Source organism: Protomyctophum bolini, assembly GCF_963924005.1.
Source record: "Protomyctophum bolini genome assembly, chromosome: 16".
Classification (NCBI taxonomy): Eukaryota; Metazoa; Chordata; class Actinopteri; order Myctophiformes; family Myctophidae; genus Protomyctophum; species Protomyctophum bolini.
Genome location: NC_137877.1, coordinates 9,919,268 through 9,933,049, shown reverse-complemented (window position 1 = coordinate 9,933,049; position 13,782 = coordinate 9,919,268). Strand labels below are relative to the sequence as shown.

The 13,782-nt window shown below is 44.1% G+C and overlaps 2 protein-coding genes across 8 annotated transcripts in view; one reads left to right on the top strand and one right to left on the bottom strand.

Annotated features, from left to right (window-relative positions):
- caska (calcium/calmodulin-dependent serine protein kinase a) overlaps positions 1-13,782 on the top strand; it is a 135,731-nt gene that overhangs the window by 86,220 nt on the left and 35,729 nt on the right. For all 7 annotated transcript variants that reach the window (XM_080785456.1, XM_080785454.1, XM_080785452.1 and 4 more), the window contains exons 6-10: positions 7,231-7,333; positions 9,458-9,633; positions 10,517-10,639; positions 11,303-11,386; positions 12,032-12,131. In XM_080785456.1, coding sequence (XP_080641582.1) covers positions 7,231-7,333; positions 9,458-9,633; positions 10,517-10,639; positions 11,303-11,386; positions 12,032-12,131 — 586 coding nt within the window. The remainder of the gene's footprint in view (positions 1-7,230; positions 7,334-9,457; positions 9,634-10,516; positions 10,640-11,302; positions 11,387-12,031; positions 12,132-13,782) is intronic.
- On the bottom strand, positions 601-4,524 carry gpr34b (G protein-coupled receptor 34b). Its single transcript, XM_080785851.1, has 3 exons — positions 4,298-4,524; positions 1,964-2,578; positions 601-1,588 (listed from the first exon to the last, which is right to left on the bottom strand). Exons 2-3 carry the CDS (start codon positions 2,554-2,556, stop codon positions 1,024-1,026), a joined length of 1,158 nt encoding a protein of 385 aa, XP_080641977.1. The 5' UTR covers positions 2,557-2,578; positions 4,298-4,524; the 3' UTR covers positions 601-1,023.

Here is a 13,782-nt window from a genome sequence, read left to right as displayed (position 1 = left end):
CTCGTATAGCTGCCGATACCAAACGTTTATTGTGGACACAGATAAACTGCCTCCTTCAGGGGCCTGAAGAAGGCAGTTCATTTGTATGAAATGTTGGTTTCTTCCACAATAAACGTTTGGCATTGGCAGCTTCGAGTGTACGGCTATACATTCTTCAATTTCTAGTATTTTCCCCGTTGTCTGGCACCTCACAAGGACCGTTGTGCTCTGGACCTTTTAGTTTAACCCATTCTGAACGGGCACCCATTTTGGTGTTGGCATCATGTTATGCTTTATCTATTGAAAAATAGCAGATCTACAAGCTCATAGCGCGCCACCGAGTGGCGCGCTACGAGCTTGTAGGTCTGCTATTTTTGAAAAATCGAAGAACGACTGTGACATTTTCAGAATCTGATCTCAGGTCAGAATGGGTTAATCAGACCAGTGTGTGTCCATGTGGAAACCTCGTATGAATCTGATCTCAGGTCAGAATGGGTTAAAGTCTTTTCCTGTTGTCCACTGATCTTCACGAGAGCAAGGTTATCGCTGATCACTGCTACTGTGACCCTGGGGCGGGTCACACCAAAGACTATAACAATGGGACCCAACGCCTCCCTGCTTGCCACTCATGTCCAGGTGGTGTGGTGGACTTGTACAGTAGAGGAAGCATGTGCACTGTACATCAAGCCGTCTCATGCTACAGAAACAGGAGCTAGGCTCCTGTCCCATGCTATACGCCTATGGGCCACATGCCTCCCGAGTCCCAAGGCTACACTTACTTACTTTTACTGCTTAGTGCCAAGACAATGATTTAATGGCCACCTGGGACCTCCATCATTTGTTTTTTAGGCAAATGTTATATCATGCCATCTCAGAATCTGCAATAACTTTCAGTTGGTATATCTGCCATTTCCTAACCTTTGTGGGGTCGTGAATTAATGCAAAAAAAAAAGACAACGTAAACAATGAATATCATTGCAAATAGAATATGTGTGTTGTGATTTCCAATTGACCCGGCACACACTATTGACTAAACTATAGTGCCTAGTGTCCAACGGCAGCGTTCCTACTCCCAGTCGACGCCTGTGCACTGCCACTGACGGCGTTCCTGTTCCCGTTCGCCGCGTCGACAGTGGAGCTGCCCCCCCCCAGGGTACCCGTGCCCTCTCGCACGACCAACACGCTGCCCACCAGTCGCAGCACCTCCTTTCTCACGGACGAGGACAACAGGAAGTACATGACGGGGTCCAGGCAACTGCTCAGGGCGGAAAGCAGCAGAGCCACCTCGTTGGCCTTGTCGACGACGCCCCTCCGCAGACAGGACGTGTTGTGCGCGACCTGGGTGTATATATAGAACACCCGGACCAGGTGATAGGGGACGAAGCAGACGGTGAACAGGAACAGGACGAAGAAGGACTTCTTGGCGGTCCGGGCGTAGCGCTGCGCGTTGGGCAGGTCGGGCTTCTCCCGCGACGTCCTCAGGAGCTTCAGGGCGATCTTCCCGTAGGACACGACGAGCGCGACGAACGCGAGCCAGAAGACGGCCACCAGGGAGAGGTTGACGTAGGCTTTCCACTTTGCGTTCTGGAGGTTTTTATATTGGAAACACCTGTTCGAGACATAGAGTATGTATAGACTATTAGTTTGTGATACTGGTAGCACGCTGTATACACAGTACATACAGGGACTGTTGCGTCAAATGTAAAACTCTGAGACATGATCATTTAGTTTGATTAAAGGTATATTCAGTGATTTCACTTAATTCAAATATCACTTATTTTTTTGTTTTGTTGAGTGTGCTGACCATATAAGGAGTTCCTCCCTGTCCCCAGTTAACCCCTGGGGGGGTCAAAAAACCTTATAGGTTTCGTTTTTGGCTCTCTATCCTGATTGGATGAAAGGCTTTGGGTCCCAAGGCAAAAAACGAAACCTAAGGTTTTTTTGAGTGAAATCACTGAATATACCTTTTAAAGAGATCACCAACCTGCCAACGTCCCCCTCCTTCTTCGAGAACACCATCACCAGACACGTGACCGACGCCATGGCCCAGATGACGGAGCAGGCCACGGTGCTCCACCTCCTGGCGTTGGGCCGGTACCGCATGCCGCGCTGGATGGTCAGGTAGCGGTCGACGCTGATCAGCCCCAGCAGCGTGATGCTGATGTACATGTTCATGTAGAAGAGGTTCCCCACCACCGTGCACACGGTGGGGCCCATGTCCCAGCGGTTGTTCTGGCTGTGGTAGAGCACCCTGAAGGGCAGACACACCACCAGCAGCAGGTCCGCGAAGGCCACGTTGACCAGGAGCACGCGGACGGAGTTGCGCTTGGAGTGCACGCTGAAGAACACGCAGAGGGCCAGCAGGTTGCCGGCCAGGCCCAGGGCGAAGAGCAGCGAGTAAAGGACCGCCAGGGGGACGCGCAGCGAGCTGTCGTCCAGGACGCAGGGCTCGGGCGTGATTATCGGGGTCGCCTGGCTGCTGTTGGCGGCGGCGGCGGTGAAGAGGAAAAGGGAGGCGTTCAGGGATCGGTGCGCGCCCGCGGCAGTCGTGGTCGTCGGAAACAAAGCGGCCATCATGTCGGGTGTTAGTTTCTCAGCACTACAAAAAAGAGGGGAAAACATTTATATTTGTTTAGTTTTTTGTGTGTGGCCAGTTGTATTAAAGGGACACTTCACCCTTTTTGCAAAAAGATATATGTTAATGACGTTTAGAAGCTTTAGAACACTTTCCTGGGGGTCTTTATGTGTGTAATATGTGGTTTTAGATATTTTAGATTGTAGCAGTGAGCCCGGTGTCTCTGATGTCACGGACACTGGGCTCACTTCCTTCCTGGACTACATGTTGTCTCAGTAAGACAGCTCTCCCCCAATCCACAAGGAGGAGCAGTGCACCAAAGAATTATGGGAATTGTAGTCCAGGAAGGTAGTGAGACCAGTGTCCATGACATCAGAGACACTGTGCTCACTGCTACAATCTAAAATAGCTAAAACCACATATTACACACATAAAGACCCCCAGGAAAGTGTTCTAAAGCTTCTAAACGTCATTAACATACAGTATATTTTATTGCAAAAAGGGTGAAGTGTCCCTTTAATGATTAGTAGATTAACTACTGTATAATGTGTTTTGGAGTTGTTCTAGTCCTCTCGGGAAGAGCTCACATTCTCCAGCGCTGGTGTATGTGATGATGGCCGAGGGCCAGCTGTGTGGTTTTAGACCGGATCGACATTAATCCTGCCCTCTTAGCCTGCCCAGCCGACCATCTCGGCAGTAGTTCAAGCAAGAAGTTCTACTCAAACTTAACCAATTTAGACCTGTGGGCGATTCTAAAGCCTAAAACCACGCCAATGATGCATGCACGCCATGCAACTACCGGTACTTGCAATTTAAGTATTGCAACCATTCTCCCCAATGGCAGTTGGAAGGCGTTTCAGTGGTGCGGTTGACTGTTTTGTTGCAAGGATAGTTGCAACTGGATTGGTGTGGTTTGGGAACTTTGGGCTTTAAAACACCTTCTAAATTCCGAAACTAAGATTTCTGAAAAACTTGAAACTTGAAATATGTATTCAAATTTTAGAAATATGTTGCTATATACTGTACATGGCAACAACAACCCAAAAATGGCTTTCCGTCTTTAATGGGTTAAAGCCCGGCTGTTACATTTGTTTTGCGTGCCGGTGTACATAGAGGATCTCACCTTGTGTAGACCTTAAAACTAAGGCTAGTTTAGGACGGTACATCTTATCCAAAGATCAGTTAGATTAGCTAATGGGAGGGGATATTACATAGAAGTTGCTTTACATCTCTAACTAGCTGTACTCCTCAACGGCGCACAATCATTTATTTAGTGCAAAAAATAATGAGGTCACATCAAAAGATCGGAACCCTCAATAGATACCCAACACATTTTAACCCATTTTGGGCGGGAACCATTTATAATTTAGCTATTGAAAAATAGCAGACCTACAAGCTCCTAGAGCTTGTAGGTCTGCTATTTTTGAAAAGTCGTGAAAATATGGCACAAATCTTTGAAAATATATTATTTTAGAGCGAACGTTTTTAACTCAAATCTTTGCTTCGGGGGGGTCCCTGGAATAACATATTTTCAGATGGGCATTGGTGGCCAATTATTACATATCATTTTTGGGGTCCTCGACATTAAATATTGAGCACCACTGATACAGAAACATGAGATATTTCAGAAAACTGACAGACATTTTTTACATTTCGACGTCGGTCCTAAATGGGTTAAGTTTGCAGAGAACCAGAACCAGAAAGAAATCACACTAATGGTGTACAGAGGAAAGTAGTACTCACCGTGTGAATGCAGTACATGGCTTGTTGAAGTGCTCTTGTTTTCTTGTGGCGGCAGAGAATAAAACACGGAACGGAACGGTAGCCCCCTTGTGACTCCTACAGTGCACTTTCTTTTCGTCTGACTCATCCCACAGTTTCTCCTTTTGTCGAGTCTGATGGAAAAAGTCTACAGATTGATTTCCACAATAGACTCATTTCCTCTCTCTTAATGTGCTTCTTGCCCATCCATTTAGCAACCAATCCTCATGATATCACTTTTCGTAGACTATACGTATAACGCAACAGGGAAATCCTCTCCCCTCTCTGCTCCCTCTTCACTTTGTGTACAGCTGTACACAGCTGTGCTCGCGAGTCACGAGAGAAGCAGACGGAGAAATGCTGAAGAAGAGACGCATGCGGTGATGCTTCTTTGATTGTTGGAGGAAGGAAGCCTGCAGAGCTTCCAAAACCACAGAGCAGTGGGTGTCAGAGAGGTGGGGCAGGGCCTACAGAGCACAACTTTTGATTAGACATTGGAATCACAGAGCACTCACTCTCTCACCGCTTGTGTTTACAGTATGTTGTCCCACATGGGCTCTGATTATAATACAGAGGCACCTGCCGAGTGTACTGTACAGCCTTCTGATGTACTGTAAGAGATGGGTACCAGATGGGTACCAGAAATAGCCATGAATTCGTGCCAGCCAAGTAATCAAAACAATGGCTATAGTGGAGATGAGCCAGGGACGAGTTTAAATTGCCACCCATGGAGACGGTATAGCCGCAAACCAGACCGACGTCAGCGTCTCAAGTTAACGTTTCTTAAGTACTAATGGTGAATTATTGTGAATATGCTTGGATACAGTTACAGAATCAGACATTTTAGTGTGGTGTTATTGAGTTCAGACAACTTGTAGCTAGCTACTCCATTTCATACCAGTTCTTCACACTTATCTTGTAAGAGTACCAGAACCCTATTTATAGTCTTTGTGGTTCAACAGTCTGCACCACATCACACTATCAACACCATTCACACTTCACACAGGGTGGAGTGGCAGGATTTTATCAAAATGCCAACCACCCTTTTCTCCATTATAAACATCAAGGCTTCTGATCCAATGGTGAAACTTCATCAGTCAGTGACTCAGACAGTAGCCTGGGGTCCACCTATGCTTTCTATGGCATTAGGCGGCTCCCGGCAGGATCCGCCGGGAGAATCTAGACACAGCTGCGTGACATGAGACTAATTAATTAGAGCGACAGAGAGAGAGAGAGAGTGTGTGTGTGTGTACGTGTGTGCGTCAATTTAACAAAGCTGCAGACGGTCAGAAATCAGCAGAAACTGATCGATCGCTACTCTATGTCGAATTGAAGTGGACTCGGTCCACTTCTCCCTTGGAAATAAAAATGTCTGGGTTCCGAGGCTACTCAGACCGTAACTCACCTCAGCCGAGCGTCGGCTCTCCCATTAACGCTTGTTTCAAAGCATGTAGTATTTAGGCTATACCTAGGATAGGTTTTTACTTTGTCTCGTTTCTCTAAAAAACAAACTCCTGGGGAAATGTTTCAGTTGATGTTGTTGAAACAAAGGACACCAAACAGATGCAATTCTAAAAAAGAATGTCTGCACTTTTTGCTGTTACGTCGACAGTGTACACACACACACACACACACACACACACACACACACACACACACACACACACACACACACACACACACACACACACACACACACTAGTGATACGATCAAGACATATCTTTCAGATTCCAGAGATTAAAATAGGGTGCATTTTGCATCCCAAAACACAGTTTATAGTTAAGGGACGCAATAAAACAACGACCCCTGCATCCACAGGAGGCACTACTGTACTACTGTTTTTTTTATTCTACTTTATTTTTGCTAGCTTTAGTTATAATGTGGTTATATTAATGTAAAAAACAGAAGCAGAAATGGTTATTATAACCATATAAAATGAAATGGTAGTTAAATGCTGCAATTTGTAAAAAGAAAAAGAGAAATATGACTCCTAACGTTGTTGAAGTGGGACTCCTAAAATGTCCCTGCTGGGACTCATCTAAAAGACCATCCCTGCATCCCGGGACTCATTACATTGAAAACCTGTTTACATCACTGAGATTCCATTCTGATTGGCTTCCAAAATGTGTGGGAGTGTCCCTCAGTATTGCGTTCTATCGCATTCAGTCTGCCATGGTTAGTCAGACAGTTTCAGGTCAAAACAGACAGAAGAAATTATTTACCCTTAACCCATTCTGACCTGAGATCAGATTCATACAAGGTTTTCCACTGGACACACACTGGTCTGATTAACCCATTCTGACCTGAGATCAGATTATAAAAATGTCAGTCGCTCTTCGATTTTTCAAAAATAGCAGACCTACAAGCTCGTAGCGCGCCACTCGGTGGCGCGCTATGAGCTTGTAGATCTGCTATTTTTCAATAGCTAAAGCATAACATGATGCTAACACCAAAATGGGTGCCCGGTCAGAATGGGTTAAATGTCTCATTCAATCAAGACTACGCTGAAAGTAGAAGAGAATGAGGGGAAAAACAGTAGATGAAACTACAAAGTTGTCACTAAAAGGAAATGAGTGTTTAAGTCACAAGATTGAGAAGGTTGCTGCAAAAAATTATCACCACTTGATTTGAACTATATGCTTGTCAGTTATTCATTTCGTAAAGGCTTTTAATCTCAAGATTCTGTCGGTTATACAGTAGTATGTGCTCATGGTAGGCAGGAGGGTAATGTGGAGATCTGAGGGCTTTGTGGTCTGGTGGCTTTGGGTGTGTCTGTCATGTGATTATTGTCATTTATAGGAGGCTCTGCCCCCTCTTTAATTATCAAAAGAAGAGTTTCATATCTCCCTCTCTTTCTCTTCCTCTCCTAGTACTCCCTTCCACTTAACTCTTGTTTCCTCCCTTCTTTCTTCAGCCCCACTGTGTGTTGCTGGCATCCAAGGAGAACTCTGCTCCAGTCAAGCTGGGGGGGTTTGGAGTAGCGATCCAGCTCGGTGAATCAGGACTGGTGGCCGGAGGTACGGTACATTCTGTAGACACATCACTGCAATGCCCACTTATTATCTTTACAGACAGATCACACACACACACACACACACACACACACACACACACACACTTTTCCCATTCCCAGGCATCACACGGTATATGTTCCCGTTAGTAAACTGAACGAAACACATTTGTACAACTTTAAGAAAACTAATTTTCTTAGTATTCTTGATTTTGAATAACGAGGGGGAAGTGCCAAGATATATTTAAGTCTGGCAATAAGGGGAGCCCGAAGGCTTATATAGGATGGGCTTAGAGTCAGCCTGGATTTGGATGATGCTTTTGGAGGGGAGTGGAAAGAATAATGTGTGCTAAACACTAAGCACGCACGCGCACACGCACACACCCACGCACTACTTTACATATTGGTTAGCAGCACACATCTACCTCTACTGGAACTTTACACCTTTCAGCAAAGAACGGGGTCAAAAAGTCAAGTCATTAATTTTTATTACCAGCTCAAGATAGTTCTGCACTAGAGGTTTTTTTTCATTGCTCTTGTCAAGTTCCATTTTATTTGTGTACCACATACAATTTAAAATGTAGGGCATTTAGCAGACACTCTTAATACAGAGCGATTTTTTTTACAGTAAGTAGGAAGAAAAACATGGTAATACATCAAATACATAGAAAACAATAAGTCAAGCTAAGAAGCTAACAGTGGGGCAGCGACCGGGAGCCAAATGGAGGGAGCGGAGAAGGGGGGAGACGTGTGGGAATTTAGGCTGGTTGAAGACCAAGCGAGCTGCGGCATTCTGGATCAATTGGAGAGGCTTAAGTGTGCATGCCGTATAATACCAAATAAACTCTATGCGCTTCATATGAAAAACAACAATGAACTAGAAAATTTAATTTAAAATAATGTGTGGTTGCCGCAGTGTCTTACATATATGCCCCTCCCACTAATATTGCCAGCCAATTACAATTTCAAGTCACACGTTAGATCATGTGTAAGTAATTCGGAGGGGATTTAACCCCCAAAATTCATGTTTTTGCGACAAACGGTAAAGGGCCCCAGCACGAAAAGCTACTATACGGCCTGTTTTGAAGCCGAATATACAAAAGATATTTTGACACTACTTTTCTTTCACTTAAAGGAGGAAACTGATGACAAAAAGATACAAAAAGAGAGAACTATGACTCATTTCGACTTCATGTTGACATATCCGTGTATACATTATCCAGCTTGGTCATATACTTCTCTCTTTGTTGACGTTTTGTTAACTCATCCTCCTGCCGTTAACCCAGTGGTGGAAAGTAAATAAGTAGATTTACTCAAATACTGTACTTTTTTTAGTAGTACAATTTTGAGGTATTTGTACTTTACTTGACTTTATTCAAATTTCCAATACATTTACATCTACTCCACTACATCTCAGAGCCAACATTTGTACTTTTACTCCACTACAATTATTTGAAAACTTACTAATATACAAAAGATATTTTGACACTACTTATCTTTAACTTAAAGGAGGAAACTGATGACAAAAAGATACAAAAAGAGAGAACTTGAACTATGACTCATTTCGACTTCATGTTGACATATCCGTGGTGCATCTATCATGCGTGGAGATGCGGTCCGGTCCCACTACAATTATTTGAAAACTTTAGTTACTAGTTACTTTGGAGATTTACATTTTGATTAGAAAAACATACATTACTGTAACCACTTCAACCCTATATACATTTCGACCATTTGAAAATAGCTGATCTACAAGCTCACGATGCGTCGCGATGCATTGTGTGCGACCTCTCTTTTCTATTCAAATATGAATATAAACTATAGTAGAAAGGTCACAATTTTGAAGAAATGCAAAGTGTGGTTGCCGCAGTCAATAGGCCCCTCCCACTAATTTTGCCAGCCAATTACAATGTCACGTCACCCCTGTGATTATGCATAACTAATTCGGAGGAGATTTATCTCCCAAAAATCATGTTTTTGCGACAAAAGGTTACATTTCTTGCATTTGCGGCGCCCCCCTATGGATGAAAATGGAATTGCTTTTGGAACTTGGTTGATTTTCGGAACCAAACACCACACCGTCTTTACAATACTGTATATAGCTCCACTGCCATGGTTTGTTGTCCCTCAGGTCGTGTGGGCACTCCCCACTTCATGGCCCCCGAGGTGGTCAAGAGGGAGCCGTACGGCAAGCCAGTGGACGTGTGGGGCTGCGGAGTCATCCTCTTCATCCTCCTCTCCGGCTGTCTGCCCTTCTATGGCACCAAGGAGCGCCTGTTTGAGGCCATCTGCAAGGGCAAGTACAAGGTAAGGGTCCATTTTAACCCATTCTGACCTGAGATCAGATTCATACGAGGTTTCCACGGGACACACACTGGTCTGATTAACCCATTCTGACCTGAGATCAGATTCTAAAAATGTCGTTCTTCGAATTTTTCAAAAATAGCAGACCTACAAGCTCGTATCGCGCCACTCGGTGGCGCGATATGAGCTTGTAGATCTGCAATTTTTCAATAGCTAAAGCATAACATGATGCCAACACCAAAATGGGTGCCCGGTCAGAATGGGTTAAAGAAGTCTCCTGAGTCCCTCCTCACTGTGAAAACTGCAGATTTTACTTGCGTGTATAGGCAATTCTTTTATTCAAAAGTTTTCTTTTATTTTACATCAAATAATAATGAATAATCAAGTAAAACATACGAATAAATGAAAACAAAAAACAGAAGAAAGAAACAAAAAACCTAACACACAAAAAACAAACAGAAAAACAGCTTGACATAACTACAATAGTACTGCATTTTTCAAGTTGAGTGTAAGACTAGGCAGGAGAAGAGCTGGAGACTCACAATACACTTATATAAAAGCATTTCTTTCCAGACACGACAACAACAACCACTACATGACACTTTCACAGACCCAACAACCTCTCTACACATACACTGAAACACCCAAATACAATATGCACAGAAGTCCATCTAAGTATGAAACTTTCCATTTTCAATTGTAACCTCGCTGTCATTTCTTCCATTATATGTGTATAGGCAATTTGTGTGTGGTTTCAAACAGCTCACATTTAGCTAAGAGTCCTTGCTGATCAGAGGTATGTGTGTGTGTGTGTGTGTGTGTGTGTGTGTGTGTGTGTGTGTGTGTGTGTGTGTGTGTGTGCGTGTGTGTGTGCATGCGAATATAGTTACATCCGCGCCAATGGGGTCACATCTCAGAGAGTGCCAAGGATCTGGTGAGGCGCATGCTGATGCTGGACCCCGCCGAGAGGATCACCGTCTACGAGGCTCTCAACCACCCCTGGCTCAAGGTGTACATCGTTTACACTAACGACCCACTAACCACGCACAGCCTTTCATGCATTGCACTGAGTGAAACATCAATCCTTCCTCCATGTTCACGTATAACTTCACTCTCATGCTGATACTCTCGGTTAAGCGTTTCTTTACTGACACGCACGCACGCACGCACAAAGACCCTGTCCTAGACGGTCTTTTTGCAGAGCCATGCCATAAAACGTTCAACACAACATTTAACAAAAACAGATTTTTCAAAAACAGCAGACCTACAAGCTCGTAGTGGCGCGCTATGAGCTTGTAGATCTGCTATTTTTCAATAGCTAAAGCATAGCCCAATGCTAACACCAAAAGTAGGTTCCCGGGCCCAAAATGGGTTAAACTTTAGTGGGAGGGCGTGTCGTGTGTGCGTGAGCATAAATGCAGGCAGTTTCACGGGAGTGCGCCTGCTTGTCACTATACTGCCTGTCAGATTGCCTCTCCCGCTTGCCTCTCATTGAAAATGAATTACTGGGCTTACATTAGTCACTTCCCGTGTGAAAGGATCTAAATACTTTAGTACTGTAGTAGTACTCTGTACAGTACACTGTCCAACCACTGGTGTTCAACGTGTTGCTCAGTTTGAGCTCTGTGTCTGTGTGAGTTAATGCTCTCTGTGCTCCGCCACGTTTTCCCAGGAGAGAGACCGCTACGCCTATAAGATCCACCTGCCAGAGACTGTGGAGCAGCTGAGAAAGTTCAATGCCAGGAGGAAGCTCAAGGTCACAGTCTACTCTACACAGACCATACACACACACACACACACACACACACACACACACCAGGCTAGATGACGAATATGTGTACAGCACAATAAATATGATGCAGAGACAAATATGATATAACAGATAGCAACAGATTTACCTCTTATAAGCTCTATTGTATGTCTCTGTTGTAAACGATGAGAATTTGGGGGATAGTTGTGGGAAACGAATGTCCTGCCTAGTAGGGATGTCAGGGTTAATGTGGACTTGATCCATTTAGACCTACAGATGTCTTCTAAATCCTGACAGTTTTCTGAAAAACCTCATGTTTCTATGTCAGTTGTGCTCAACCTTTTTCATGTCAAAGACCCCCAGAATTATCTGGATTTGGCCGCCGACCCCCTATCTGAAAATATGTTGTTCCTCCAGGGACCTCCCAGGAGCAAAGATTTGAGTTAAAAACCTTCGCTCTGAAAGAATATGTTATTCAAAGATTTGCGCCACATTTTCACAATTTTTCAAAAACAGCAGACCTACAAGCTCGTAAGCGCGGCACTCGGTGCCGCGCTACGAGCTTGTAGATCTGCTGTTTTTCAATAGCCAAAGCATAACATATTGGAAGTATGGAATGTGTGCTGCAACTGCCGTTGTGGTGCTTTACAGGGCGCTGTGCTGGCTGCCGTCTCCAGTCACAAGTTTAACTCCTTCTACGGAGACCCCCCGGAGGAGATGCACGACTTCTCTGACGACCCCACCTCCTCAGGTATGTGACCTTTGACCCTTGACCTTCAAAAAAATCTTTGCACACCTGCGTATGCCCGGTGTGTAAAGTGCGAAATATGAGACACCGAATGGGACTCCCCCCTCCACGCTTTTGCCAGAATGCCCATTGTCTTTACCACTTCCTTTTCTGTACTCTAGTCATGGTTCATGTTACTCAACATCTGTTTTGTCAGGAAGTCCTCTGTGCCAGCACTTTCTATTATTGTTACCAACAACATAATTACTATTAGTTTTGTCAGGAAGTCCTCCTTGCCAGCACTTTCTATTATTGTAATACCAACAACATAATTACTATTAGCCGGTATGAAAAACACAAAACGAACCTTTTGCACACCTGGCAGTGAATACTCCCCCCGCCAAATTGATATGTATTTTTGGCCGCAGACCGCCATCTGGAAATGTTTTGCGGAACCCCCTGAAGGACCCCAGGGGGTCCCTGGAGCCCACTTTGAGAACCAGTGCTCTGCAACACATTATTTATACCTGTGCGATGGTGTCGTACATCGGAAACAGCCAATGTGAAAGCTCACGAGAGGAAGGGTGTCCTCAAATGCCCCCACTGCTCAATTTGTGACTATTTTCAGCGCAAAGTTGTCATACGCTGATGCTGTGAAGTACAGTAAGCAATGTGCTAAAACAAGGTTGTCAAAATCGCTGTAACAAACTTGTTTTTACCTCCTTTTTAACAATACTAAATACATACTGTATCTTCATACATTGTAGCTTAACATATAAAGTGAATCTTTAGCCTGCACAGAGCATCTCATAACCTAACTGAAGGTACATTAATAAGGTATACATTAAATTAACCTGTTTATAATTCTATGGCATGATATTATACAGTAAACCTTTGAAATAATACATGAACGTATTTCTCGAAAGGTCATGACATAAATCTTTGTGTTAATGCAACCTGCTATAGGACTACTAGCGGCAGAACGTAGGTATCTTCCTGTTCCTTCTGCACTGTGACGCATGCTATACTGTCCCGTTCGTGGCTGTCAAGTCCAAGTTTGTGTTTTGTGACGTCACACATGTCTGTTCTGGACCCTTCCGTTCACATGTCATACTGAGCATTAATGGACGACATTCATCTACCTTTTGAGTGGACCGTGTGTGCATGTTCAAGGCGAAGTGTGTGTGGGTCTGGGTGTCTGTGTGTGTGTGTGTGTGTGTACTTGTATTACTGTATTCCTGAGGGCCAAATGTCTCTTGTCAGGAATACACTTTAACCCATTCTTTCTGACCTCAAAATTAAAAAAGAAATCTTCTAAATCCTCCAGTTTTCTGAAATAAATATTTTCACGATTTTTCAAAAATAGCAGACCTACAAGCTCGTAGCGCGCCACTCGGAGGTGCGCTATTTTTCAATAGCTAAATTATAACATAATGTTTAAAACACCGAAAGGGGTTCCCGGCCCAAAATGGGTTAATGGTCCTCACAAAATAAATGGTTGTTTGGTGGTTAAAAAAAAAGATTTCGCTTTAGGAAATTAGTAAAAGTTCAGGCTGGGGTCAGTGTTTGGATTACTTCATTTAGAAAGCAAGTCTAGATCAGGGGTGCACATAACTGTTTTGGGGCTAGTTCTCAGAGGATAGCACCTGGAGATGTTGCTTGGTGCATCTCTACC

Bases quoted from the DNA above. Each gene is read 5' to 3' on its own strand.
- gpr34b (XM_080785851.1), bottom strand. From the start codon at position 2,556: ATGATGGCCGCTTTGTTTCCGACGACCACGACTGCCGCGGGCGCGCAC. The intron at 1,589-1,963 runs GTTGGTGATCTC...TGTCTCGAACAG, and splicing joins AAGGAGGGGGACGTTGGCAG to GTGTTTCCAATATAAAAACC.